The sequence below is a fragment of the Oncorhynchus mykiss genome, chromosome 5 (assembly GCF_057628025.1).
Source record: "Oncorhynchus mykiss isolate SJ-2025 chromosome 5, ASM5762802v1, whole genome shotgun sequence".
Classification (NCBI taxonomy): Eukaryota; Metazoa; Chordata; class Actinopteri; order Salmoniformes; family Salmonidae; genus Oncorhynchus; species Oncorhynchus mykiss.
In genome coordinates this window covers 15,456,286-15,483,951 of record NC_143026.1, presented here as the reverse complement: position 1 = coordinate 15,483,951, position 27,666 = coordinate 15,456,286, and the positions used below count along the sequence as shown (strand labels likewise).

The 27,666-nt window shown below is 44.7% G+C and overlaps 1 protein-coding gene across 21 annotated transcripts in view; it reads left to right on the top strand.

Annotated features, from left to right (window-relative positions):
- rapgef1b (Rap guanine nucleotide exchange factor (GEF) 1b) overlaps positions 1 to 27,666 on the top strand; it is a 78,075-nt gene that overhangs the window by 47,393 nt on the left and 3,016 nt on the right. For 4 of the 21 annotated variants that reach the window (XM_090233897.1, XM_090233900.1, XM_090233892.1 and 1 more), the window contains exons 7-21: positions 4,434 to 4,548; positions 4,929 to 5,115; positions 5,794 to 6,336; positions 6,490 to 6,707; positions 22,789 to 22,881; positions 23,312 to 23,394; positions 23,710 to 23,815; positions 24,625 to 24,700; positions 25,086 to 25,173; positions 25,391 to 25,480; positions 25,863 to 25,977; positions 26,768 to 26,838; positions 26,967 to 27,051; positions 27,150 to 27,244; positions 27,429 to 27,507. In XM_090233897.1, the coding sequence (XP_090090023.1) occupies positions 4,434 to 4,548; positions 4,929 to 5,115; positions 5,794 to 6,336; positions 6,490 to 6,707; positions 22,789 to 22,881; positions 23,312 to 23,394; positions 23,710 to 23,815; positions 24,625 to 24,700; positions 25,086 to 25,173; positions 25,391 to 25,480; positions 25,863 to 25,977; positions 26,768 to 26,838; positions 26,967 to 27,051; positions 27,150 to 27,244; positions 27,429 to 27,507 (2,044 nt within the window). Of the gene's footprint in view, positions 1 to 3,520; positions 3,843 to 4,433; positions 4,549 to 4,928; positions 5,116 to 5,793; positions 6,337 to 6,489; positions 6,708 to 9,142; positions 9,302 to 22,123; positions 22,286 to 22,788; positions 22,882 to 23,311; positions 23,395 to 23,706; positions 23,816 to 24,560; positions 24,701 to 25,085; positions 25,174 to 25,390; positions 25,481 to 25,862; positions 25,978 to 26,767; positions 26,839 to 26,966; positions 27,052 to 27,149; positions 27,245 to 27,428; positions 27,508 to 27,666 lie in introns of those variants that run through there. The other 17 variants (XM_090233896.1, XM_090233898.1, XM_090233890.1 and 14 more) reach the window with 9 other exon arrangements.

Here is a 27,666-nt window from a genome sequence, read left to right as displayed (position 1 = left end):
CAAGAACATTCAATGTTAAGGTTTTGACCTAAATCAGTTGGAAAATCTATGGCAAGACTTGAAATTGGCTGTCTAGCAACGATCAACAACCAACTTGACAGATCTTTTTTATTTATTTTGAGAACAATTGCGACCTGGCCAAGATAAAGCAAAGCAGTTTGACACATACAACGACACAGAGTTACACATGGAGTAAAACAAACATACAGTAGAAAAATAAGTCTATATACGATGTGAGCAAATGAGGTGAGATAAGGGAGGTAAAGGCAAAAAAAGGCCATGGTGGCAAAGTAAATACAATATAGCAAGTAAAACACTGGAATGGTAGATTTGCAGTGGAAGAATCTGCAAAGTAGAAATAAAAATAATGGGGTGCAAAGAAGGAAAATAAATAAAATGAATACAGTAGGGAAAGAGGTAGTTGTTTGGGCTAAATTATAGGTGGGCTATGTACAGGTGCAGTAATCTGTGAGCTGCTCTGACAGTTGGTGCTTAAAGCTAGTGAGGAAGATAAGTGTTTCCAGTTTCAGAGATTTTTGTAGTTCGTTCCAGTCATTGGCAGCAGAGAACTGAAAGGAGAGGCGGCCAAAGAAAGAATTGGTTTTGGGGGTGACCAGAGAGATATACCTGCTGGAGCGCGTGCTACAGGTGGGTGATGCTATAGTGACCAGCAATCTGAGATAAGGGGGGACTTTACCTAGCAGGGTCTTGTAGATGACCTGGAGCCAGTGGGTTTGGCGATGAGTATGAAGCGAGAGCCAGCCAACGAGAGCGTACAGGTCGCAATGGTGGGTAGTATATGGGGCTTTGGTGACAAAACGGATGGCACTGTGATAGACTGCATCCAATTTGTTGAGTAGGGTATTGGAGGCTATTTTGTAAATGACATCGCCGAAGTCGAGGATTGGTAGGATGGTCAGTTTTACAAGGGTATGTTTGGCAGCATGAGTGAAGGATGCTTTGTTGCGAAATAGGAAGCCAATTCTAGATTTAACTTTGGATTGGAGATGTTTGATGTGGGTCTGGAAGGAGAGTTTACAGTGTAACCAGACACTTAGGTATTTGTAGTTGTCCACATATTCTAAGTCCGAGCCGTCCAGAGTAGTGATGTTGGACTATCCAGGTGTGAAAATCTCTTAGAGACTTACCCAAAAAGACTGTAATTGCTGCAAGATAAATAAATATATATTATTTCTTCCATTGATCAAAAATAAATAAATACATGTGTAGATAAAAAATAAGAAAAGACAATAAAATCCATTTTAATCTCAATTCGTAACATCAAAATGTGGAAAAGGTCAAGGGGTGTGAATACTTTCTGAAGGCACTGTAAGTCTAGACCAGGTATTCCCTAACTGGTTGACGCCCAATGCCAAATGTGATTCACATTTTCAAACAGGACATTTATTTCCAACAGGGCTATACATTTGGGTGAGTTTTTTTCTCTCGCCTGTGTAGCCTCGTTTCACTGCCAAAAATGTAAATAAACCATCTAGTGTTCAGCAACATAACAACACAATGTCAAATACAGGTACCCATGTCAAATAATTAACATCCAATCACATTAACTGTTACTCTCTCGCGGGAAACCTTCACTCTTGCTCAGACATTTAGAAACGAAACATGACAATTTGAAAAATAAGCCAGGTGTTTTTTGAGTGAGAAAAAAAGATGACTTTCGCATAGTAAGACATGTATAAAAGCAACAGATACCATTAATAAGAAGGGGCTAGAAGCGTCTTATATGGTGAGTTACCGAGTGGCTAGGACAGGCAAGCCCCATACTAATGTGGAGGACTTAATTATTTCTGCTGTCGAGGATATGGCTGGGACATTGTTGGGGGAAAAGGCTCCCAAAAAACTATATAGACAATGCCTTCATCAAACAACACTGTTTCACGACGCATCAGTGACAAGGCAGGAGGTGTTTTGAAACAATTACTGCTTCGCATACAAGCCAGTGAATTATATGTGTTACAGCTGGATGAGTCACAGCTCCTGCTATATGTCCGTTAAGTTTATGTGGGGTCAATTAAGGAAGATAACCTCTTCTGAAAACTACTGGAAACCAGGACAACATGAGAGGATATTTTTAAAGTACTAGACAGCTTTGTGACATCAAATGGACTTTGGTGGTCAAGATGTGTTGGTATCTGTACTGTTGGTGAAAAAGCCATGACAGGGAGACAACGTGGAGTGGTAATGGGCATGCAAGCAGTTGCTCCCGACGCCACTTGGGTAAACTGCAGCATCCACCGAGAGACTCTTGCTGCCAAGGGAATGCCTGACAGCTTGAAAGATGTTTTGGACACTACAGTGAAAATGGTTAACTTTTTTAAAGCAAGGCCCCTGAACTCTTGTGTATTTTCTGCATTATGTAATGATATGGGCAGCGACCATGTAACGCTTTTACAACATACAGAAGTGCGCTGGTTGTCAAGGGGCAAAGTATTGACACGTTTTTTTTAATTGAGAGACGAGCTTAAAGTTTTCTTTACTGACCATAATTTCCACTTGTCTGACTGCTTGCATGATGATGAGTTTCACACACGACTGGCCTATCTGGGTGATGTTTTTTCTCGCCTGAATGATCTGAATCTAGGATTACAGGGACTCTCCGCAACTATATTCAATGTGCAGGACAAAATAGAGGCTATGATTAAGAAGTTGGAGCTCTTCTCTGTCTGTATTAACAAGGACAACACACAGGTCTTTCCAACATTGTATGATTTTTTGTGTGCAAATTAAATCAAGCTTACGGACAATGTCAAATGTGAAAGCACCTGAGTGAGCTTGGGTGCGCAATTACGCTGGTACTTTCCCGAAACGGACGACACAAACAACTGGTTTCGTTATACCTTTCATGCCCTGCCCACAGTCCACTTACCGATATCTGAACGAGAGCCTCATCGGAATTGCAACAAGCAATCTGTGAAAATGTCATTTAATTATAAGCCACTGCCAGGTTTTTGGATAGGGCTGCGCTCATAGTTTCTTGCCTTGGAAAATCGCGCTGTTAAGACACTGATGCCCTTTGCAACCACGTAACTATGTGAGAGTGGATTCTCGGCCCTCACTAGCATGAAACTAAATACAGGCACAGACTGTGTGGAAAATGATTTGACTGAGACGCTCTCCAATACAACCCAACATTGCAGAGTTATGTGCATCCTTTCATGCACACCCTAGTCATTAACCTGTGGTGAGTTATTCACAATTGTTGATAAACAAATAAGGTTTTATATGTAAGATGGCTAAATAAAGAGCCCTGGTCCTATAAGAGCTTTTCGTCACTTCCCATGAGCTGGGTTGTGACGACAAACTCACACTCATTCTTATGTTTAATAAATATATTGTATAGTGTGCGTGTGGCAGGCTTACAATGATGGCAAAAACAACATTTGAGAGTGCGCTGACCCTGGTGCTAGAGGGAGTACGCAGCTGGAGGTTGAACATTCGAAGGGGTACGGGACTATAAAACGTTTGGGAACCACTGGCCTAGATGATCTTCTCCTCTTTAGTGGAAAAAGGGTGGTCATAAGAGGTGGCGAAACGGAAGGTGGTAGACAGGCATTCATTTTCTGTGGGCTTAAGGAAGTGGAGCTATGAAAAATCCATAGGCCTTGGACTTGGCCGGAAGATTAGATCACAACCTTGAATACTACTACTAGGCTTTTGAGGTGCACTGCTGTCTGTCTCTCTTTACTTTTTCTTCTTCTCTCTCTTTCACTCTTTCTCTGTATCTACTTTCCATCCCTCTCTCCATGTTGTCCTGGGAACAGAGCATACTTGGCTAGTGGCCCCACTTTCGCTGGCCAACGGAGATCCACAAAGACTGACACGTACGTTAGCCAGTAGGGTCATCCCCCTGCATTGTGACATCCTGCTTCCTTAATAACTGTCCAATCCCGTCCCCGGAAGAGTCTTGATAGGTGGAGGGCCTGATTGGTGGAGTGTCTTGTCTTGCATGCTTGAGTTCCTAATTATGCGTCATTGCATCACGCCATACAATAAAGCCCTCATCCAATCAGGAAAAGCTTGGTGCATGAGTATGTACCAATGATGTCGTCATATAAACATTCATATATGTATCTGTTTGGTGTGTATATATCATAACTGTCATCACTTTCCTAGTCATGGTCCCACATGTATCCTTGACCTGCTGATTTTATGTTGTGCCTTTAAATCTGCCATTGACTTGTGATGATTGCAGTATGATAACCTGGAAAGCCCAACTTCTGTTTGGGCTACTCCAGAGGTGATCGCAAAAGAGGCATTAAGCAGGAAATGCTGATATTACCATAACAAACCCTCAGTGTCATATCCCACAATCTTGCTCAAGTAGCAGTAAACTGTGTTTTTTTGTCAGTCTGGTTGGGTATCAGAAGCCTAAAAACCTCCATTCTCACTGATTGTCCTACTTCAATCTCCAGCCCTCCTCCAGCTTTGCCCCCAAAGAAGCGTCAGTCGGCCTCGTCGCCCACCCGTGTGGCAGTGGTGGCCACCATGAGCCGCGGCTCCAGCCTGCCCTGCAGCGTCCACAGTCAGGTACCACCAACCCACACCAAGGGTTATGGTTGAATAACACCCACTTACTCGATAGTAATAGTGTGGTCTTGTACACTGGTCTACTATAGAGCATCTGCATCAGAGTATGATCAGGGTGGATTACCAGACTATAGTGAAATAACGTGTTACATAACTATTGACTGACTAAATCAGATTTGATTAGGCCGGCCATTACTGGATCATATATCCACAAAGTGTTCTATTGTTTGATGAAACTGACTGTGTAGCCGACTTAACTGGTTTCTCCTTTGATTGTCTGTCTGTGTATATGTGCCTGTCTTCTATGTCTTCTGTCTTCTGTGCCTCTATGTCTGTCTTTGTCTCTGTCTGTCTTTGTCTCTGTCTGTCTGTGTGTGCAGCAGCAGGACTATGAGCAGGAGTTCCTCCAGAGGCGTTTCTCAGGGGGCAGCCAGTCGTATGGGTGCGACTCTCCGCGCCTCTCGCCCTACAGCAGCATGGGGAAGCTCAGCAGGTCTGAAGAGCAGCTCTGCTCCATGGAACAGGACAGTGGACAGTGCTCCAGAAATACTAGCTGTGAGACACTGGGTAGGGGCACAAACACATATACATACAATTAGACAGTTATCAATGTATTTATATAGCCCTTCGTACATCAGCTGATATCTCAAAGTGCTGTACAGAAACCCAGCCTAAAACCCCAAACAGCAAGCAATGCAGATGTAGAAGCACGGTGGCTAGGAAAAACTCCCTAGAAAGGCCAAAACCTAGGAAGAAACCTAGAGAGGAACCAGGCTATGTGGTGTGGCCAGTCCTCTTCTGGCTGTGCCGGGTGGAGATTATAACAGAACATGGCCAAGATGTTCAAATGTTCATAAATGACCAGCATGGTCAAATAATAATAATCACAGGCAGAACAGTTGAAACTGGAGCAGCAGCACGGCCAGGTGGACAAGTCACGGTTGATCTTTATACACTGTCTGTACCGAAATAGAAAAACACACATTTTTGAACGTGCGTACTTTCTCGCACACAATGAAAATACACACAATAGAATGTACACAAATGTTTTAGTAAAGATGGACAAAAATACATAGACTGAACAAACACCCACTTTACATGTCAACAGCCTCACCTAATCACAAACACTTGTTATTTTCTCTACAAATGTCCCCCTCTCTAACCTCTTGTCTCTCTCTCTTACAAAACATTTCACTGCACCTATCTGGTGTATGCGACAGTAAAAACCAATATTATTTTCTCCAGACAACACAGAGAGTTACGACCCCGACTATGACTTCCTCCACCAGGACCTCGCTGTCTTCACAGGGGACCCCTCAGTGGTCATGTCCCTGTCCCCCCTCCCCGAGTCCCACAGTGAGTGCTCCTCCCCCGTGCCTTCTCACGCCAGGTTCAGGTCACCACCCGCCCCACACCAACAACAACCCCACCCACCCCAGTCTGAGTACTGGACCCCCCAGCCCGGTTCCCACATCATCCCCTTGCAACTGTCCCGCATCAGTGCTCCTCCAGCATTACCCCAGAAGAAGCGGCGCAGCTCCCAGGTTTCACCTTATCAGGACGGGTGTGGCTCCTCGGGGGGACCCCTCAACGAGAGGTCCCCTTCCCAATACGAAAACCTGTCGGAGGAGGAGCTGCTGCACCCCACGCCACCCTTCCCCCTCTTCACTCCCAACTCGCCCATGCCCCAGAGCAACGGGGGGGTGTTCGTGGCCCAGTACCTGGCTAGCGAGAACGCAGACCTGCCCTCTAGTCCACCGCCACTGCCTGAGAAGAAGAACAAGCACGGTGAGTGGCAGAGGGAGAGATGGAGAGGGGGGGTGTGCTTGAGAAAGGAAGGGATAGGACTGGAAGAGATGGAGGGAAAGAAAATTGGTAGTGTGCGTGTGTAACGTTTCACTTGAATCACTTTTAATCTCCTGCTATGTAATCTCCCTCCAGTCCTGGCGTACATGCAGTTTGTGGAGGACTACTCAGAGCCCCAGCCCTCAGTGTTCTACCAGACCCCACAGAATGAGAGCATCTATGAGCAGAGGAACAAACGCTTCCAGGACGTCTATGGCCTCAACGACTCCTTCAGCAGCACCGACTCGGTCCACGAGCCCCTTCCCATACCCCTCTTCCCGCCCCCCGCCCTGCCCCCCAAGAAGAGGCAGCTGGTGAGTGTGTGTGATCACCCTCAAGTCTTCAACCCCCCGCTCAAATATTCTGGGAGCCCTTATTGGCTACGCCACCTCAGAATTTCTCAATCCTCTATAGATGTCTTGTTTCAGAAGGACACTAGAGATTGATACATTGGTTGTGAAGGTGGAGCGTGCCAGTGCACACTATGGGAAAATTGTGAAGAATAGGGGCCCAAGGTTCTTTGTGTGAAGTCTCCTCTCCAGGTGGACATCATGTGGTCATGGTTGAGTGCTGAATGGTTAAATGTTTTACTCATAGGGGTTTAAGGTTGATGATTTAACACTTCTAACTTAGTTCCATGTCAACAATTAAACATGGTAATCTAAAAGGTGAATGTTTAACCCCCTGTGGTGAAACCAAAACAGTGAGGTCATGGTCGTGCAACATTAGTTGCCTAGGGGTCAAAGGTGAGGCGTCAGATTTTCACTGGGGTCATTTATGCTGTATGACACCCCAGAAGACAGTTTACTGTCTATAGGTCATTTGCAACCAGAACACGTGTCAATGAAGAGCAGGGTCGTGTTCATTAGGGCATGTGATGGGAAAAAAATTCAAACGTGCAACAGAGGAAAGGAAAAGGGTCCTTTCTTATTGGACCCTCTCTGTTTCAGTCCTTTTTGAACACGACCTAGAAGAAAAACTCTGAGGTCATTTGTACTCGTCAGGTTGGTTTTAGGCTGGTTGGCTGGAAAGGACAAGAGTCCAAAGCTGCATTCTTGCAGGAAGCCATTCCTCCATCCATCTCTCGCTGGTATCTCTCGCTGGTTTGGTTCAGTCTGCCTAGTCTCTCGTTCTCTTGTTTTTTCTTCTCTTGCTCTCATTTTTCTCTTTTTCTCAGTCAATCAGTCTATAGAGGGGAGAGCTGTGGGGGAGGGACTAGGGAGGTCAGATCGATTTTCAGGTTAATGGGGATTGATTCAACGTAACTGGGGATTGAGGTGTCAAGTGGTGAGGTTAGACTATGCATTAACCTGTATAGATAAAACCTTTATGGTGTCACCAGTTAGACACTTGTGTCATTTGATTTGTCAGACTAGACCTGGGTAGAGGCTGGTGGGAAGAGCTATAGGAGGAAGGGCTCATTGTAATGTCTGGAACAGAATATATGGAACATATATGTGGTTTCCATATGTTTGATGTGTTTGATACCGTTTCATCTCTTCCATTACAATGAGACAGTTGGTTGTATTTTTCCTTCATCTTCTTTTTAAAAAGGGAGTTCATTTGTTTTCAGCACTTTTATTTCCATGACTGATCAGAACGTGTTTTCTCATGGCTCTCTCTTGTCCCTCTGCAGCTACATGTTTGGAACATCGAATCGCAATAAAATCACAGTATAGAATCGCAATACATATAGAATTGTGAGGATTGCAATACATATCCTATTGGCACCTAAGTATTGTGAGGCAATTCCCAGCCCTAACAGTAAGCAGACGTCACTTCATACAGTAGGACGACACTTCTGCTGTCCGCTAACAACTCTCTATTTTAACACTTTCCACACCTTTATTTTGATGATTTCTGTTGTAAAGTATTAGTTTCCTCCAACTGTATTTCTCTCCTCCCTCTCTCTTTCCTCCATATCCTCATCCTCCTCCTCCCTCTCTCTCTCTCCTCCATCTCATCCTCTCTCTCTCCTGGTAATCTTGGCTGGCGGTGTAGTGGACTTAATGAGGTTGAGGCCCGGGTGGGATAAGACTGGTTTACCTCTTCATCCTTTCCTCTTGTCCAATAAGCCACCATGTCACAGGATTTACACAGCTTTGTGAGAAAAAAAAAATGTTGACGGTGTGCCAGTCAATTAAGAAGACTGATGGGGGAGGAGAATCCTCTTTCAAGTGTGTTTTGGGCCTTGTAGTGGACCTGGTTTCTTTGAAGCTGTAGAGTTTGTACCGTAATCAGACCATGAGAGCTTGGTAGGTTTAGCATGCCGCAGTCAGATTTGAACACTGTGAGCGAATGCAGGTGTCTGGACTTTTTGGTAACTTCTAAGCTTCTGACCCCTAATGATGCCCTTTGACTTTTGCTGACCGTGTGGCTGAACTAATTACACAGGATTCATGTTCAGTGTCAGCAACAAGAAGTCTTCTCCTTTCTCCATTGATTCCCTTCTTCTGTGGTAGATTTCTGCATGTCTGACAGTCACCATCATTACTGGTTGCTGTCCTCTGCTAACTCTCTTTTCTGGCTCTGGTTCTAAAACGGCTGCTCCATCTGCTTTATATCTAGGGTAATAAAGTTTACTACTTTTCTTTCTCTTCTTAATCTCTCATGTATTTTTTCTTCCTTTTCTTCCTTTTCTTCTCCTATTCCCTTTTGCTCCCTATTCTCACTGCTTCTGTCTCTTTCTTCTTATCTATCTTTCCCCATTCCTTTTTTTCTCCCATTTTCTCCTTCCTCTCCTCCTCAGGCCTCCCACTCTTCCTCCCCCTCTTCCTCCTCTCTGTCGTGCCACCTCCAGCCGTCATTGGTGGTGGCGGCGGAGGAGGCGGGCTCTGGCCTAGGCCTCATCCTATCGGTTTCTAGCTCCTCCTACCTGAGTGGACATGCCTCGCTGACCACGCCCATGGTGAGTCTACCTGATTGGCCCTGGCGGCCCAAATTGGCAGGCCTCCAGGGCTGTGTTGTCTGGATCTGACTGTTGATAGCCCTGAATGATGTGGTTGTGTTTCTCCTGAGGGGATCACGGCCCCGCTGTTATGTTTAGCCGGTTATGATGCGTTTTGTTCGTCTCTGGGCATGGTTCCAACATTGATTATGATTAAGGTGTGCTCAGGATGAACAGGTAACTGCCAAAATAATGGAAACACCAACATAAAGTGTCTTAATAAGGCATTGGGTCACCACGAGCCACCAGAACAGCTTCAATGCACCTTGGCATAGATTCTGCAAGTGTCTGGAAATCTATACCATTCTTCCATCAGAAATTCCATCAACATGTTTTGTTGATGGTGGTGGAAAATGCTGTCTCAGGCGCCGATCCATAATCTCCCATAAGTGTTTAATTGTGTTGAGATCTGGTAACTGACACACACACACACTTTAATTTGATGGGATGCTGATTGCTTAATTAAGATGACACCAGAGAAGAAGGCTGACGTTTTACTTGTTCCTATTTTACGTGTTCTTATTGTGTTTTTTGCATTTTAAAAAAAAAAAAAATTAAAATGTATTTTGTACATAATTTTGCTGCTACTGTCTCTTATGACCGAAAATATAATCTGCACATCAGACCTGCATAACTCACCACAAACTGGCAGAATCCTTTTTTTTCCTTTAACCTCTCTAGGGTAGGGGGCAGCATTCGGAATTTTGGATGAAAACCATGCCCAAATTAAATGGCCTGCTACTCGGGCCCAGAAGATATGATATGCATATAACTGGTAGATTTGGATAGAAAACACTCTAAAGTTTCCAAAACTGTTAAAGTAGTGTCTGTGAGTATAACATAACTGATTTAGCAGGCGAAAACCTGAGAAAAATCCATTCAGGAAGTAGTTTTTTTTGTTTGTAGTTTTCTATTCAATGCCATTACAGTATCCATTGACTTAGGACTCCATTTGCAGTTCCTCTGCCTTCCACTAGATGTCAACAGTCTTTTGAAATCGTTTCAGAACGAGTGGACCCTAACGCGACGCAGAGTTTTTTCAGGCGCATGTGCATTTCTTGTTTACCTTTTATATTGACAACGTTATTGTCCGGTTGAAATATTATAGATCATTTAGGCTAAAAAACAACCTGAGGATTGAATATAAACATCGTTTGACATGTTTCTATGAACTTTACGGATACAATTTGGATTTTTTGTCTGATTGTTTTGACTGAGTTTGAGCCTGTGGATTACTGAAGAAAACGCGCTAACAAAACAGAGGTTTTTGGATATAAAGAGACTTCATCGAACAAAAGGAACATTTATTGAGTAAATGAATGTCTTCTGATTGCCACCATATGAAGATCATCAAAGGTAAGGGATTAATTTTATCTCTCTTTCTGAGTTTTGTAACGCTTCTGCATGGCTGGTTACTGTTTGTAATAATTTGTCAACTGGGCTATGTTCTGGGCTAGGTATGTTCTGGGCTAGGTATGCTTTCGCTGAAAAGCATTTTATAAATATGACACTGTGGTTGGTTTAACAAGAAGTTAATCTTTAAACCTATGTAAAAAATGTTTTGTTTTCTGAATTTTTATAATGAGCATTTCTGAAATATAATTTGGCGCTTTGCAACCTCACTGGATGTTGGCCAGGTGGAATGCTAGCGTCCCCCATACCCTAGAGAGGTTAACAAATCCGAGGAGGCCGACGTGAATGACATACTGCTTTCCCGGGAACAGGCCCAGATCCCCGTCATTTACGTCAAGAGAAGGCGGAGAAAAAGGGGCCGGAGGCCAGGCTGCCTTCTGAGAATTTGAAGGCGATCGAATAAACTCCCACTGCCTTCCATTCTGCTAGCAAACGTACAATCTTTGGAAAATAAAATAGATGACCTACGCGGAAGATTAAACTACCAACTTGACATTCAAAACTGTAATATCTTATGCTTCATGGAGTTGTGACTGAACAACGACATTATCAACATACTGCTGGCTGGTTATGCGCTGTATCGGCAGGATAGGACAGCAGAGTCTAGGCAGACAAGCGGCGGAGGACTAAATATTTTTGTAAATAAGATGGTGCATGATATCTAAAGAAGTTTCGAGGTTTTGCTCGCCTGAGATAGTGTGGTCTACAGCTTATCATGAGATAACTCTCTAGGTAGATGGTTTCATCTGTATTTTTCGTAGCTGTCTACATACCACCACAAGCTGATGCTGGCACTGAGCTCGTACTAAATGAGCCGTATTCTGCCATAAGCAAACAGGAAACTGCTCACCCTTAGGCGGCGCTCCTAGTGACCGGATGTGGCAGGGCTTGCAAACCATTACAGGCTACAAAGGGAAGCACAGATGAGTGCTGCCCAGTGACACGAGCCTACCAGACGAGCTAAACTACTTCTATGCTCACTTTGAGGCAAGTAACACTGAAACATGCATGAGAACACTATCTGTTCCGGAAGACTGTGTGATCGCGCTCTGCACAGCCGATGTGAGTAAGACCTTTAGACAGGTCAACATTTACAAGGCCGCCGGGCCAGAAGGATTATCAGGACATGTACTGTGTGCTTGCGCTGAACAACTGGCAAGTGTCTTCACTGACATTTTCAACCTCTCCCTGTCCGAGTCTGTAATACCAACATGTTTTAAACAGACCACCATAGTCCCTGTGCCCAAGAACACTAAGGTAACCTGCCTAAATGACTACCGACCCATAGCACTCACGTCTGTAGCCATGAAGTGCTTTGAAAGGCTGGTCATGGCTCACATCAACGGCATTATCCCAGAAACCCTAGACCCACTCCAATTTGCATACCGCCCTAACAGATCCACAGATGATGCAATCTCTATTGCACTCCACACTGCCCTTTCCCACCTGGACAAAAGGAACACCTATGTGAGAATGCTATTCATTGACTACAGCTCAGCGTTCAACACCATAGTGCCCTCAAAAGCTCATCAACAAGCTAAGGACCCTGGGACTAAACACCTCCCTCTGCAACTGGATCCTGGACTTCCTGACGGGCCATCCCCCGGGTGGTAAGGGTAGGTAACAACACATCCGCCACGCTGATCCTCAACACAGGGGCCCCTCCTGTTACTCCCTGTTCACTCATGACTGCACAACTCCAACACCATCATTAAGTTTTCTGATGACACAATAGTGGTTGGCCTGATCACAGACAACAACGAGACAGCCTATAGGGAGGAGGTCAGAGACCTGGCTGTCTGGTGCCAGGACAACAACCTCTCCCTCAACGTGATCAAGACAAAGGAGATGATTGTGGACTACGGGAAAAGAGGACCGAGCACACCCCAATTCTCATTGACGGGGTTGTAGTGGAGCAGGTTGAGAGTTTCAAGTTCCTTGGCGTCCACATCACTAACAAACTAACATGGTCCAAGCACACCAATACAGTCGTGAAGAGGGCACGACAAAACCTATTCCCTCTCAGGAGACTTTTAAATATTTGGCATGGGTCCTCAGCTCCTCAAAGTTCTATAGCTGCACCATTGAGAGCTGGTTGCATCACTGCCTGGTACAAAAAACAAGATTTCGTCCCATGTAAATATGGTCTTTTTCGTTTTTGTTTTTGTGTACGTTTCATTATATCTGTCTCTTTTTCCATTTTCAAATTAAATATACCTTCCTGCAACTCGCCTCACCCAGTGTGGTATGGATCTGCTATTTTTTAGACCTTATAGCTGAAACCTCCATCAGGAGATAGCCAGCTAATTAGCTACTAGCTTTTCAGTCATTGTTAGCCACTGCTAGCGGTTTTTACCTTTTAGCTCGAACTTCAGCCGCTTTAGCCCGGATAGCCTGGATAATACATGCCAGTCTGCACAGCATGATATCAGCTCTGAGCATATCGGACTGATCCCCCCCCCCCCCCACTACATCACCAGAATTATCAAGGAACCTATCAGGTACAACCCCAAATCCGTAAACATGGGCACCGTCATAGATATCATCCTGACCAGCCTGCCCTCTAAATACACCTCTACTGTTTTCAACCAGGATCTCATCGATCACTGCCTCATTCCCTGCGTCCGTTATGGGTTCGCTGTCAAACGACCACCCCTCATCACTGTCAAGCACTCCCTAAAACACTTCTAATCGACCTGGCCCGGGTATCCTGGAAGGATATTGACCTCATCGCGTCAGTAGAGGATCCCTGGTTATTCTTTAAAAGTGCTTTCCTCACCATCTTAAATAAGCATGTCCCTTTCAAAAAATTTAGAACTAAGAACAGAAATAGACTCCAGCCACCCTAGTCATAGACTGTTCTCTCTGCTACCGCACGGCAAGCGATACCGGAGCGCCAAGTCTAGGTCCAAGAGGCTTCTAAACAGCTTCTACCGCCAAGCCATAAAACTCCTGAATATCTAATCAAATGGCTACCCAAGTATTTACATAGCCCCATCCCTCTTTTACACCGCTGCTAAGCTCTGTTGTTATCATCTATGCATAGTCACTTTAATAACTCTACATACATGTACATATTACCTCAATTGACTCTGTACCGGTACCCTCTGTATATAGTCAAGCTATTGTTATTTTACTGCTGCTCTTTAATTATTTGTTACTTTTGTTTCTTATTTTAATTTTTTTAACTGCATTGTTGCTTAGGAACTCGTAAGTAAGGTCTTCACTGTTGTGTTCGGCGCATGGGTCCAATACGATTAGAATTTTCTTTTTTTTATTAACTCAGGAACCACAGCTGTGTGGAAGCACCTGCTTTCAATATTCTTTGTATTCCTCATTTACTCAAGTGTTTCCTTTATTTTGGCAGTTACCTGTAAGTGTGTGTATGTACTACGTGTGCATTTGTTGCAGTGTTCTAAGCCACCTCAGGCTTTGTATCATAGGATACAAAGTAATGCGTTTTGACTAAGAAACAACTGACACAGAAGTGGGTGCATACTGTGGAAAGAAGTGGGGATAAAGAGGAGTCCCAGATTTCATTCATACACCACTCCCTAGCATACTACTCACCAATGTCCAGTCTCTTGACAACAAGGTTGATGAAATCCGAGCAAGGGTTGCCTTCCAGAGAGACATCAGAGACTGTAATGTTCTTTGCTTCACGGAAACATGGCTCACTCGAGACACGCTATCGGAGTCGGTACAGCCAGCTGGTTTCTTCACGCATCGCGCCGACAGCATCTTTCTGGTAAGAAGAGGGGCCGGGGGGTATACCTTATGATTAACGAGTCGTGGTGTGATCATAACAAAATACAGGAACTAAAGTCCTTCTGTTCACCTGACCTAGAATTCCTCACAATCAAATGTCGACCGCATTATCTACCAAGAGTATTCTCTTCGATTATAATCACAGACGTATAATATTCTCCCCCCCAAGCAGACACATCAATGGCCCTGAAAAAACTTTATTTGACTCTATGTAAACTGGGAACCACATATCCTGATGCTGCATTCATTGTAGCTGGGGATTTTAACAAGGCTAATCTGAAAACAAGACTCCTTAAATTCTATCAGCATATCGATTGTGCAACCAGGGCTGGTAAAACCCTGGATCATTGTTATGCGACGCATATAAGGCCCTCCCCCGCCCTCTTCTCGGCTGACCACGACTCCATTTTGTTGCTCCCAGCCTATAGACAGAGACTAAAACAGGAAGCTCCCGTGCTCAGGTCTGTTCAACGCTGGTCCGACCAATCTGATTCCACGCTTCAAGACTGCTTCGATCACGTGGGTTGGGATATGTTCCGCATTGCGTCCAACAACAACATTGACGAATACGCTGATTCGGTGAGCGAGTTCATTAGCAAGTGCATTGGCGACGTCGTACCCACAGCAACTATTAAAACATTCCCAAACCAGAAACCGTGGATTGATGGCAGCATTCGCGTGAAACTGAAAGCGCGAACCACTGCATTTTAGCCAGGGCAAGATGACCGGAAACATGACCGAATACAAACAGTGTAGCTATTCCCTCCGCAAGGCAATCAAACAAGCTAAGCGTCAGTATAGAGACATAGTAGAGTTGCAATTCAACGGCTCAGACACGAGGTATGTGGCAGGCTCTACAGTCGATCATGGATTACAAAAAGAAAACCAGCCCCGTCGCGGACCAGGATGTCTTGCTCCCAGGCAGACTAAATAACTTCTTTGCTCGCTTTGAGGACAATACAGTGCCACTGACACTGCCCGCTACCAAAACCTGCGGACTCTCCTTCACTGCAGCCGATGTGAGTAAAACATTTAAACGTGTTAACCCTCGCAAGGCTGCAGGCCCAGACAGCATCCCCAGCTGTGTCCTCAGAGCATGCGCAGACCAGCTGGCTGGTGTGTTTACGGACATATTCAATCAATCCTTGTCCCAGTCTGCTGTCCCCACATGCTTCAGGAGGGCCACCATTGTTCCTGTTGCCAAGAAAGCTAAGGTAACTGAGCTAAACGTAGCTGAGCACTCATTTCCGTCATCATGAAGTGCTTTGAGAGACTAGTCAAGGACCATATCACCTCCAGCCTACCTGACACCCTAGACCCACTCCAATTTGCTTACCGCCCCAATAGGTCCACAGACGTCACAATCGCAACCACACTGCACACTGCCCTAACTCATCTGGAGAAGAGGAAGACCTATGTGAGAATGCTGTTCATCGACTACAGCTCAGCATTTAACACCATAGTACCCTCCAAACTCTCGACCCTGCCCTGTGCAACTGGGTAATGGACTTCCTGATGGGCCGCCCCCAGGTGGTGAGGGTAGGTAACAACATCAACCCGCTGATCCTCAACACGGGCCCCACAAGGGTGCGTTCTGAGCCCTCTCCTGTACTCCCTGTTCACCCACGACTGCGTGGCCATGCACGCCTCCAACTCAATCATCAAGTTTGCGGACGACACTACAGTGGTAGGCTTGATTACCAACAACAACGAGACGGCCTACAGGGAGGAGGTGAGGGCCCTCGGAGTGTGGTGTCAGGAAAATAACCTCACACTCAACGTCAACAAAACAAAGGAGACTTCAGGAAACTGCATAGGGAGCAGCCCCCTATCCACATCGACGGGACAGTAGTGGAGAGGGTAGCAAGTTTTAAATTCCTCGGCGTACACATCACGGACAAACTGAAATGGTCCACCCACACAGACAGCGTGGTGAAGAAGGCGCAGCAGCGCCTCTTCAACCTCAGGAGGCTGAAGAAATTCGGCTTGTCACCAAAAGCACTCACAAACTTTTACAGTTGTACATCCTGTTGGGCTGTATCACCGCCTGGTACGGCAAATGCTCCGCCCACAACCGTAAGGCTCTCCAGAGGGTAGCATCACAGGGGAAAACGACCTGCTCTCCAGGACATCTACACCACCCGATATCACAGGAAGGCCATAAAGATCATCAAGGACAACAACCACCCGAGCCACTGCCTGTTCACCCCGCTATCATCCAGAAGGCAAGGTCAGTACAGGTGCATCAAAGCAGGGACCGAGAGACTGAAAAACAGCTTCTATCTCAAGGCCATCAGACTGTTAAACAGCCACCACTAACATTGAGTGGCTGTTGCCAACATACTGACTCAAGTCCAGCCACTTTAATAATTGAAACATTTATGTAAAAAATGTATCACTAGCCACTTTAAACAATGCCACTTAATATAATGTTTACGGACCCAACATTACTCATATCATATGTATATACTGGACTCGATACCATCTACTGCATCTTGCCTATGCCGTTCTGTACCATCACTCATTCATATATCTTTATGTACATATTCTTAATCCCTTTACACTTGTGTGTATAAGGTAGTTGTTGTGGAATTGTTAGGTTAGATTACTCGTTGGTTATTACTGCATTGTCGGAACTAGAAGCACAAGCGTTTCGCTACACTGGCATTAACATCTGCTAACCATGTGTATGTGACAAATAAAATGTGATTTGAATGCCCTACTCTTTGAAGTTATGCACTTGTCTAAAAAACAACATTCCCCCCCTTTAACAACGCTAACGCTTGCTGCTGTTCTCCCCTGACCCTTGATCTCTAATGGATATGAGGCAGATGGTCTTGGAGAGTGGGCTGACTGCGTATGGCCCCTGGGTGTGGTGGGGGGCACGCTGAGGAGGTCAGGGGGAGGGGGTGTGTCCCTGTGGAATCACTCGATTTGGACCTGGCCTGACGCAAAACAGATTCCCTCTCCTGCTCTTCTTCTTCCTCCTCTACCCTTCTTCCTCATCAACCCTTCTTCTTCCTCTACCGCTCTTCTCCTTTTCTCAGTCCTTTTCACCTCAAACCATTTTTTCCCACTAAATCAAATCCAACTTCATTTACACATTAAACATTACTGTACACTTTACAATTTAAAATCACCTTTCTCCCGCTCCCAGTCTACTTCACCCTCCCCCTCTCTCTCTTACACCTCTCATGCCTCCCCCAACCCCTCAATCCCCTCCCAGTGTTTGTGCCAATGGAATGTTCACATTCCTCAAATCCTCGGGGCGTGATGTTTTGGGATGCCATGAGGATGGGAGGTCTGGAAGGAAATAGAAAATATATGCAATATATTTCATTTAGTAATTCGATTTAGTGCCAACAATGCCATTTCAGTGGAAAATCTTTCTGCTCCGCTCTCTCTCTGTGTGTGTGTGTTGTTTAGTATGTTTTATGGTTGTACATTGTGGGGAATAGTCGGAACATTTTGTTAGGTGGAAAGAATATAAACTGTCCTTAGTCTTCAGTGGAAACATCCTCATTCGTTCTCACTCCACTTTTGCATACCCATGTTGCTTTAGGTTTAGTGTCTCTTATGTGTGTGTGTGTGGGAGGGATGGTGTGTACACGCCCGCCTGTGTGTGGTTTTTATCAGTGATCTATGTAGGGTTGACCCCATTTAGCCTCGACTGGTCGATTGCTTGGTTTGTGGGGCAGCAGGTAGCCTAGAGGTTAGAGGGTTGGGCCAGAAACCGGAAGGTTGCTAGATTGAATCCCCGAGCTGACAAGGTAAAAATCTGTCGTTCTACCCCTAGACAAGGCAGTTAACCCACTGTTCCATTGTAAATAAGAATTTGTTCTTAACTGACTTGCCTAGTTAAATAAAAAAAATAAAAAAATTAACTAATATTGGTTGATAGGCTATTCGTCTGCCGAGACAAAATTATGACACGTCTTGATTGACGCCTGTCTCAGTGGACTAATCCATTTTGGAGGCTGCAGGGCTGGCACACCAGTAGTATACTACCGTTCAAAGTGTGGGGTCACTTAGAAATGTTTTTGAAGAAAAGCGCATTTGTTGTCCATTAAAATCACATCAAATTGATCAGAAATACAGTGTAGACATTGTTAATGTTGTAAATGACATTTGTAGCTGGAAACAGCAGATTCTTTATGGAATATCTACATATTCCATTAAAAGAAATCAGACGTTTCCAGCTACAATAGCCATTTACAACATTAACCATGTCTACACTTGTATTTAAGAGCAGTTGGAGGCCACGGAAGGAGTGTTGTATGTCATTGAAGTTTGTTTGGAGGTTTGTTAACAGTGTCAAAAGGGCCAGATGTATACAGAATGGTGTCGTCTGTGTAGAGGTGGATCAGAGAATCACCAGCAGCAAGAGCGACATCATTGATATATACAGAGAAAAGAGTTGGCCCGAGAATTTAACCCTGTGGCACCCCCATGAAGACTGCCAGAGGTCCGGACAACAGGCCCTCCGATTTGACACACTGACCTCTATCTGAGAAGTAGTTAGTGAACCAGGCGAGGCAGTCATTTGAGAAACCAAGGCTATTGAGTCTGCCGATAAGAATGCGGTGATTGACAGTCGAAAGCCTTGGCCAGGTCGATGAAGACGGCTGCACAGTTCTGTCTTTTGTCGATGGCGGTTATGATATTGTTTAGGACCTTGAGCGTGGCTGAGGTGCACCCATGACCAACTCGAAAACCAGATTGCATAGTGGAGAAGGTACGGTGGGATTCGAAATGGTCGGTGATCTGTTTGTTCACTTGGCTTTCGAAGATTTTAGGAAGGCAGGGCTGGATGGATATACAGTTGAAGTCGGAAGTTTACATACACTTAGGTTGGAGTCATTAAAACTCGGTTTCCAACATCTCCACAAATTTCTTGTTAACAAACTATAGTTTTGGCAAGTAGTTTAGGTCATCTACTTTCTGCAACACAAAATTTTTCCAACAATTGTTTACAAACAGATTATTTCACTTATAATTCACTGTATCACAATTCCAGTGGGTTAGAAGTTTACATACACTAAGTTGACTGTGCCTTTAAACAGCTTGGAAAATGCCATAAAATGATATCATGGCTTTAGAAGCTTCTGATTGGCTAATTTACATAATTTGAGTCAATTGGATGTGTACCTGTGGATGTTTTTCAAGGCCTACCTTCAAACTCAGTGCCTCTTTGCTTGACATCTTTTGATTTTCCCATGAAATCAGCCAATTGTAGACCTCCACATGTCTGGTTCATCCTTGGGAGCAATTTCCAAACTCCTGAAGGTACCATGTTCATCTGTACAAACACCATGGGACTACGCAGCCGTCATACTGCTCAGAAAGTAGACACGTTCTCTTAGAGATTAACTGAAATACCTTATTTATATAAGTATTCAGACCCTTTGATATGAGACTCGAAATTGAGTTTCCGTTGATCATCCTTGAGATGTGTTTACAACTTGATTGGAGTCCACCTGTGGTAAATTCAATTGATTGGACATGATTTGGAAAGGCACACACCTGTCTACACAAGGTCCCACAATTGACAGTGCATGTCAGAACAAAAACCAAGCCATGAAGTTGAAGGAATTGTCTGTAGAGCTCCGAAACAGGATTGTGTCGAGGCACAGATCTGGAAAAGGGTACCAAAACATTTCTGCAGCATTGCAGGTTCCCAAGAACACTGGCCTCCATCATTCTTAAATGGAAGAAGTTTGGAACCACTAAGACTCTTCCTAGAGCTGGCTGCCCGGCCAAACTAAGCAGTTTGGGGGGGAAGAAGGACCTTGGTCAGTTGACCAAGAGTTGACCAAGAACCCAATGGTCACTCTGACAAAGCTCCAGAGTTCCTCTGTGGAGATGGGAGTACCTTCCAGAAGGACGACCAATCAGGCCTTTATGGTAGAGTGGCCAGACAGAAGCCACTCCTCAGTAAAAGGCACATGACAGCCTGCTTGGAGTTTGCCAAAAGGCACCTAAAGGACTCTCAGACCATGAAAAACAAGATTATCTGGTCTGATGAAACCAATATTTAACTCTTTGGCCTGAATGCCAAGTGTCACGTCTGGAGGAAACCTGGCATCATCCCTACGGTGAAGCATGTTGGTGGCAGCATCATGCTGTGGGGACTGGGAGACTAGTCAGGATTGAGGGGAAAGATGACTGGAACAAAGTACAGAGAGATCCTTGATGAAAGCCTACTCCAGAGTACTCAGGACCTCAGACTGGGACGAAGGTTTACTTTCCTACAGGACAACAACCCTAAGCACACAGCCAAGACAACGCATGAGAGGCTTCAGGATAAGTCTCTGAATGTCCTTGAGTGGCCCAGCCAGAGCCTGGACTTGAAACCTCTCTGGAGAGACCTGAAAATAGCTGTGCAGCGACGCTCCCCATCCAATCTGACAGAGCTTGATAGGATCTGCAGAGAATAATTGCAGCGACGCTCCCCATCCAATCTGACAGAGCTTGATAGGATCTGCAGAGAATAATGGGAGAAACTCCCAAAATACAGTTGTGCCAAGCTTGTAGCATCATACCAAAGAAGACTCAAGGTTGTAATCGCTGCCAAAAGTAAATGTACTGAGTAAAGGGTCTGAATTCTTATGTACATGTGATATTTCTGTTTTTTAATTTGTAATAAATTTGCAAAAATGTATGAAAACCTGTTTTTGCTTTGTCATTATGGGGCATCGTGTGTAGATTGACAGGATTTAAAAATATATATATTTTAGAATAAGGCTGTAACGTAACAAAATGTGGAAAATGTCAAGGGGTCTGTATACTTTCCGAATGCACTGCATTAGACTTGTTGATGTTTTAAATGTTTAAGTTGAAATGTAGCTGGAATAGTGGAGGCAGTGCTCCTGTTGTCTGTGCTGCCTTCCGGTAACTCTGCTTCTAAATCAGTAGTTGTATAGTAAGAGTAAGCTGTTAAAAAAACATGAACTTGCTTGACCATGCTGCAGGTGATATAACTGTTTGTTACATGCAGTATTTGCTTTGTGGACTTCACAGGACAGATGTTGCTCTACAGTTTTGTGATGAAACAAGCCAATGTGTAGTTGAATTTATTCTGCCACTGTCGTCTTTTTGTTGTCACGGCCTTATTGTTTACCACGGTGGCGTATGAACGAATGGGTTATAGAGCAAACAACGCAATTATCACACCATAGGTTGTAATATGGCTTTTCACTGGCTTGGCTTCCTCTCTGATCTGGCCCATATACCGCTACTGTACTTAACAGGGTTGGTAGACAGTGCACATCATGTTACAGCAGGTTACTAGCTTTCTGCTTCTCCTCCTCACAGGAATCTGCACACCTGGTCGCCATGACTACACAATCTCAGACAAACACACACTCTGATTCACACTTACACACATACAGTCACATGGAAGGCATGGAAAGATTGATATCAGTCCATTGCAGTACGTTGAACCATACATCCACTTTAGTCCAGGAGAGGAGGTGCTGATGGGGACTTTTTTTCTTTCTACTTTTCAGCTTTAATTCTGTCTGATTTATTTTCTCAACCTGTCATAACACTGTCCTTCTCTCCTGATTCCTGGTTTCCTTTCCTACTTCCTACCAATCGCAGAGTTCAGACCAGGTCGCCTTGAGCAATGCCACTATATTGGATGGCAGCAGGGGCGGGCCCAACGGTTCCCTGGCCAACTCATTGGGCTCTGTGGCCATCTCTCTTCTTCCTCCTGAGACCACTTCTCTTCTAACTGACTCTCTCCTCCGCACCTCGGCAGTGGTGAGCTGACAGACAGACAGACAGACAGACAGACGATAACAGGGAGATATGTTTCAGTAATAAGGAGTCATTTTAAGGTGGATGCCCATCAGACAATAACATTGTTGGTGACTCATTGATTTCCAGGAACATTTATCTTGTCATACCAGTAATCACAAAGCATCTAAACTGTGGACCATAGTGAAAGATTTCCTCCTGTTTTGGTGATTCTTGACTACTGCTTATTGTATTATCTTGACTGATTGTAGTTGTGGATCTAAATGGAACCCATAGAACTTTTGACTGTGTTTCACTGAAATACTGTACACTCGTTAAACACTAATCATGTACACCAGTGCCACCTGGTGGCCAATTATTGACACATCCAACCATACAACTCGATGTAGAAGTGCTTCTCCATACCTCACCGTAGCCCTGAGTTTGCTGTCCCCACAGTATGTTCTATGCTAAATTATTCTGTGGCCGTCCCTCTCAATCATGGTGTCCCTCTTCTCTTCCCGTAGAGCGTCGACGAGGGTGGCGAGGGCGAGTATGTCAACCTGTACTCATCCAGCCAGGCCAATGGGGAGCTGGAGCTGCCTCCCTGCCTCCTCAGAGTAAGTAACTAATGCACTCAACCTAGTAGGATTGTCACGATACTACAATACTCGATTTTCCATGGCAAAAAAATGAAAGCACAAAGCAGACTAAACTCGTTGATCCTTTAAAAACCTGCTTTATGCCAAACGTCTTGTGCTAAAGCTTGGGAAAATAAACACGTGACTACGTAAGGCAGTTTAGGACTGTTTTCTTGAAGAAATTACAGCTCTAGGATCAGATTATTGCAACAATACTAACTGTAACCATTAAGGGGATGAGCAAATATATGTATCAGTGTTTAATGACAACTTCTACCTATTACATTAGGGGTAGCTAACTCCATTTCAACTCTTTTGATGGAGACAGCCTTTGTGTAAATTATGTGTTGGTGTTCCATGATTCCTGCTCCTCAACCTACCTTGACAGAGCTTACTCTGCCCCTCACAGCCAATCGTTGCTGACGATGTCATTCAAGACCCCGCCCCACAAATGCACTCCTCCAATAGCAAGGAGGCTCTGGACAAGGACAGGTATGGGATAAAGTGACCGTTCAGGTCACATTGCATAAACACTCCCTCTCCTCTCTTCAGGCGTCTTTACTTGATCTGGTGATCCTAGAAGGTAAAACAGCAATTGAATGAAATGGATACTGATTAATGACCAATGCTAGGTCTATGTAAGCATAGAGAGAGAATTACTAGAAAAAACTAAGCCCCTTCTGACCAGTGCAATTTGAATGGAACATTTATCATGGGTAACAATTTTATTCTAGGTAATCATTCGATGTCTATGTAAGTTTAGGTAAACAGACCTAATGGTGCTTCTATCGGTCTTTCTGTCAGCAGGAGGCAGAAGTCGACAGACTCAGTCCAGAGCGATGAGGAGGAAGTGGATGAGCTCTCTCTCATCGACCACAAAGAGATCATGTCCCGGATAACACTCAAACAGGAGGTAATGCTGCCCTCATTCATGACTGAACTAACATTATTACCCATGTCTATTGGCTAAGTAAGCATTGTCTCTAGAAAGCTTGTGGTTGTCTTTGGCTACAATTTCTTTAAATGCTATTTTGTTCATGTTACATACTGTATGTGAAACTCTGACATAAGAAACCTTCACACTGGTGATATTCACATTTCACTCACATTCCTTCTTTCTCCTAGTCTACTACTGACCTCTAGAGGAACTGCAGGGGATGTTTCTCCATTCAAATTCCCCTTCCTTTTTGGTGCAGTCTGACAGACGTGTGTGTGTGTGTGTGTGTGTGTGTGTGTGTGTGTGTGTGTGTGTGTGTGTGTGTGTGTCCATTCTGCAAGGTCAGAAAGAGAGAGAGAGGGAGGTCTGGTTAAACAACAAAGGACAATTGTAGTATTGTTGGGGATCTGTCTGCTTGTGTGATCAGTGTATGTCCTGCGTATAGCAGCCCTCTCTCTCTCCCCCCTACTCTCTCATTCTCGCTCTCTCGTCAGTGGAGCTGGTGCAGGGCTTTGAGGGAGAGAGAGCATGGATAGAGAGGAGAGAGCCGCATTTTGGACTAGACTGCATTCCTGCCTTAATCCTCATAAAATCTCTCCCTAACCCTCTTTCTCTATCTCTCCATCTGCCTCGCTCTCCTCTCTCCCCTCTCCTTTCTCTATCTGCCTCATCCCTCTCTATCGATCTGCCTTGCCTCCCTCCTGTCTCTCTCTCTCTCTAGCTGCTCTCTTTTTCTCCATCTATTCATCTCTCCCTTCATCTCTCTCGTTCTCTCTTTCTCTCAGAATGACGATGGACCTGATGTGCGTGCTGGATCAGGGGATATTCTGTTAGTCCACGCCACAGAGACAGACCGCAAAGGTAGGTAGCATTTACCACCGTTCGACATCAGCCCCTATTAAAATGTGTGTTACTGTGGTTCTGGGTCAGTGGCACAGTGTGTTTGTGTGTGTGTCGTAGATGTCGTTCAAACCAGAGGGATCTGATCACGCTTTTTGTCTGTTAAATTGGTCTACAGTGAAATGTTAAGTTGTAGAATAGCTACAGTATGTCTTGACTTACAGCATGTCTTGACCAGCTTATTTCTCTGAATATCAGAGGTTACCAGACGTGTCCCATCAATTCATGTCATCCATGTTCTCTAAAGTTGAGATGATCCATTGTTAGTTGTCAACCCCAGATGATTTGGGGTGGACTTTTAAAGGGGTGGACTAAAGGGGTGGTGTTCTCCTCTGCTCCCTTCCAGATCTGGTGTTGTACTGTGAGGTCTTCCTGACCACATACAGGACCTTCATCAGCCCAGAGGACCTCATTAAGAAGCTCCACTACAGATATCCTTTTTTGGTCGCCACCAGCTAGAATGTCGTGTGTTGGAATACTAACAACTGAATGGATTTGGCTTGTGGTGATGAGATAAATACAGAAAAGGTGTGTAGGTAAACGTGATTGTGTCCCTACTATGTTGACACCTAAAGTGACTTCTGTGAATGTGGGACGTAATACTTGAGAGTGCAGGTCATTTCAGTGTTCTCCTTGACCATGGACCACATACACCAGGTTCTGTCACAGTCCAGACACGTTTAAGAAGCGGGTTAGCAAGAACACCTTCTTTGTGCTCGTTAGACTGGTGGACGAACTGTGGTGAGTATGGATGGACATATTCTATAGAATCTAAACAGTACCTTACTCAGACTCTCAGTACAGCCACATATTATATACAGTACCTTACTCAGACTCTCAGTACAGCCACATATTATATACAGTACCTTACTCAGACTGTCAGTGCAGCCACATATTATATACAGTACCTTACTCAGACTGTCAGTACAGCCGCAGAAGTGGCTTTTCACTGTTTAAGCTCCAATCCTTCTAGGCAGTAGATAGCCCTGGGGATCCAACAGAATAGAAATTACTTCCAAAGAGTGTGTTGGAAGCAGACAACCCTCAATGTTAACTTACCTTTCAGTGTTAAGTGAATGAACTTCTCCTCCCTTTAATGTTCTCCCCTCCCCCTTTCCATCAGTCTGGTGGAGTTAACAGAGGACATCCTGAAGCAGCTGATGGACCTGGTGTTCAGGCTGGTGTGTAACGGCGAGCTGAGCCTGGCCCGCGTGCTCCGCAAGAACATCCTGGACAAGGTCTGTCCAACACCACTACCTTCCCCTCAATACCTTCACCTCCCTCAACACCTTCACCTCAACACTCTTAGCAGTTGATGTTATTCTTTAATAACACAGACCCCAATGCAAATCAGGGGGAGGAAAATAGGTTTATTCAAAGAGGATAATGTTATGCTGAGAGGTAGATAGTCATTCCTTCCCTGTCCTCAGTGATTCTCTCCACAGAACAAAGGGACAGGATGTACTTTATAGCCCAGCCCTAGCCTGTGATTGACCAATTAGAATTCCTTGCAATACAACTGGGCCGATGGACAAATAACAAGTGTCCTATTTCAGGTTGGACCAATGAGAACGTGCCACACGTAGCTATGAGTTCAGGACTGACATTCCTAACAGGCGTTGACCTGAAAACCAACTATTTCCATTGATAATTCCCTATTGACGTCAGTACCCTATTGACGTCAGTACCCTATTGACGTCAGTACCCTATTGACGTCAGTACCCTATTGACGTCAGTACCCTATTGACTTTTAGCACTCTTGACCTCTCGTCTTCTGCGTTGTGTATTTACCTTCAACATATTCTTACAACACCGTCAACACCTTCACCTACCTCAACAGCTTCACCTCAACACCTTCACCTCAACACCTATCCCCTTCAACACCTTCACATTGTGTTGCACTTAATAAAAGTGCTGTGGTGTATAGATCTATTGTTAATGTCAATTAGACTATTCAGGAAACGCTCTCATTCTGCAGTAGCTTGTGATTGGTATGTCTGTAAATGAATTGTTGTTATTGTTTTGAAGGTGGAGCAGAAGAAGCTGCTGCGCTGCACCAACTCCCTCAAGCCGCTGGCCGCCCGGGGCGTGTCCGCCAGGTAGGCGTCAACAAGGGGTTAAGGGTCAGGAGACAATGGGAGGGGCTATGACAACCTCTTCTTGCATTTGTTTGTTCCCATCCATGTTTACTTTCTGTCATTAAGTGGTTTTGTGTGTGTGACCACAGGCCCGGAACGCTGCATGACTTCCGCAGCCATGAAATCGCAGATCAGCTCACGCTCCTGGATGCAGAACTTTTCTACAACATCGAGGTACCAGAGAGCCCTCTACTGTCCTTGTTTTGCTTCCAATTCTGATTGTGCTACAGTGATCTAACCCTATATCTCTCCCTCTTCCTCTGTCTGCTCAGATTCCTGAGGTGTTGCTTTGGGCCAAGGAACAGAACGAAGAAAAGAGTCCCAATCTGACTCAGTTCACAGAGCACTTTAACAATATGAGCTACTGGTGAGAGCTGGACCTGAGCCTATACTTACAGGCTGTCTATGCATTACATAACTCCCACCAGATAGACCTATTCACTCCTAAGTCACCTAGCTTTGCAATGGCTGTTCAACACCTCAAAATGGCAAAAGAAATTACACAGTCTCACTTTCTCTCTCACAGAACACTGTTTGTGTTTGTCCTCTAGGGTGCGCTCTCTAATCATTCAGCAGGAGAAAGGCCAGGACAGAGAGAAGCTGCTCCTCAAGTTCATTAAGATCATGAAGGTGACCAACCTCAACAGTCATACAACCACAGCTCTTCCTGTTAACTAAATATATATATTTATTTTTAACCTTTATTTAACTAGGCAAGTCAGTTAAGAACAAATTCTTATTTACAATGACGGCCTACCCCGACCAAACCCTAATATAACTTACTATACC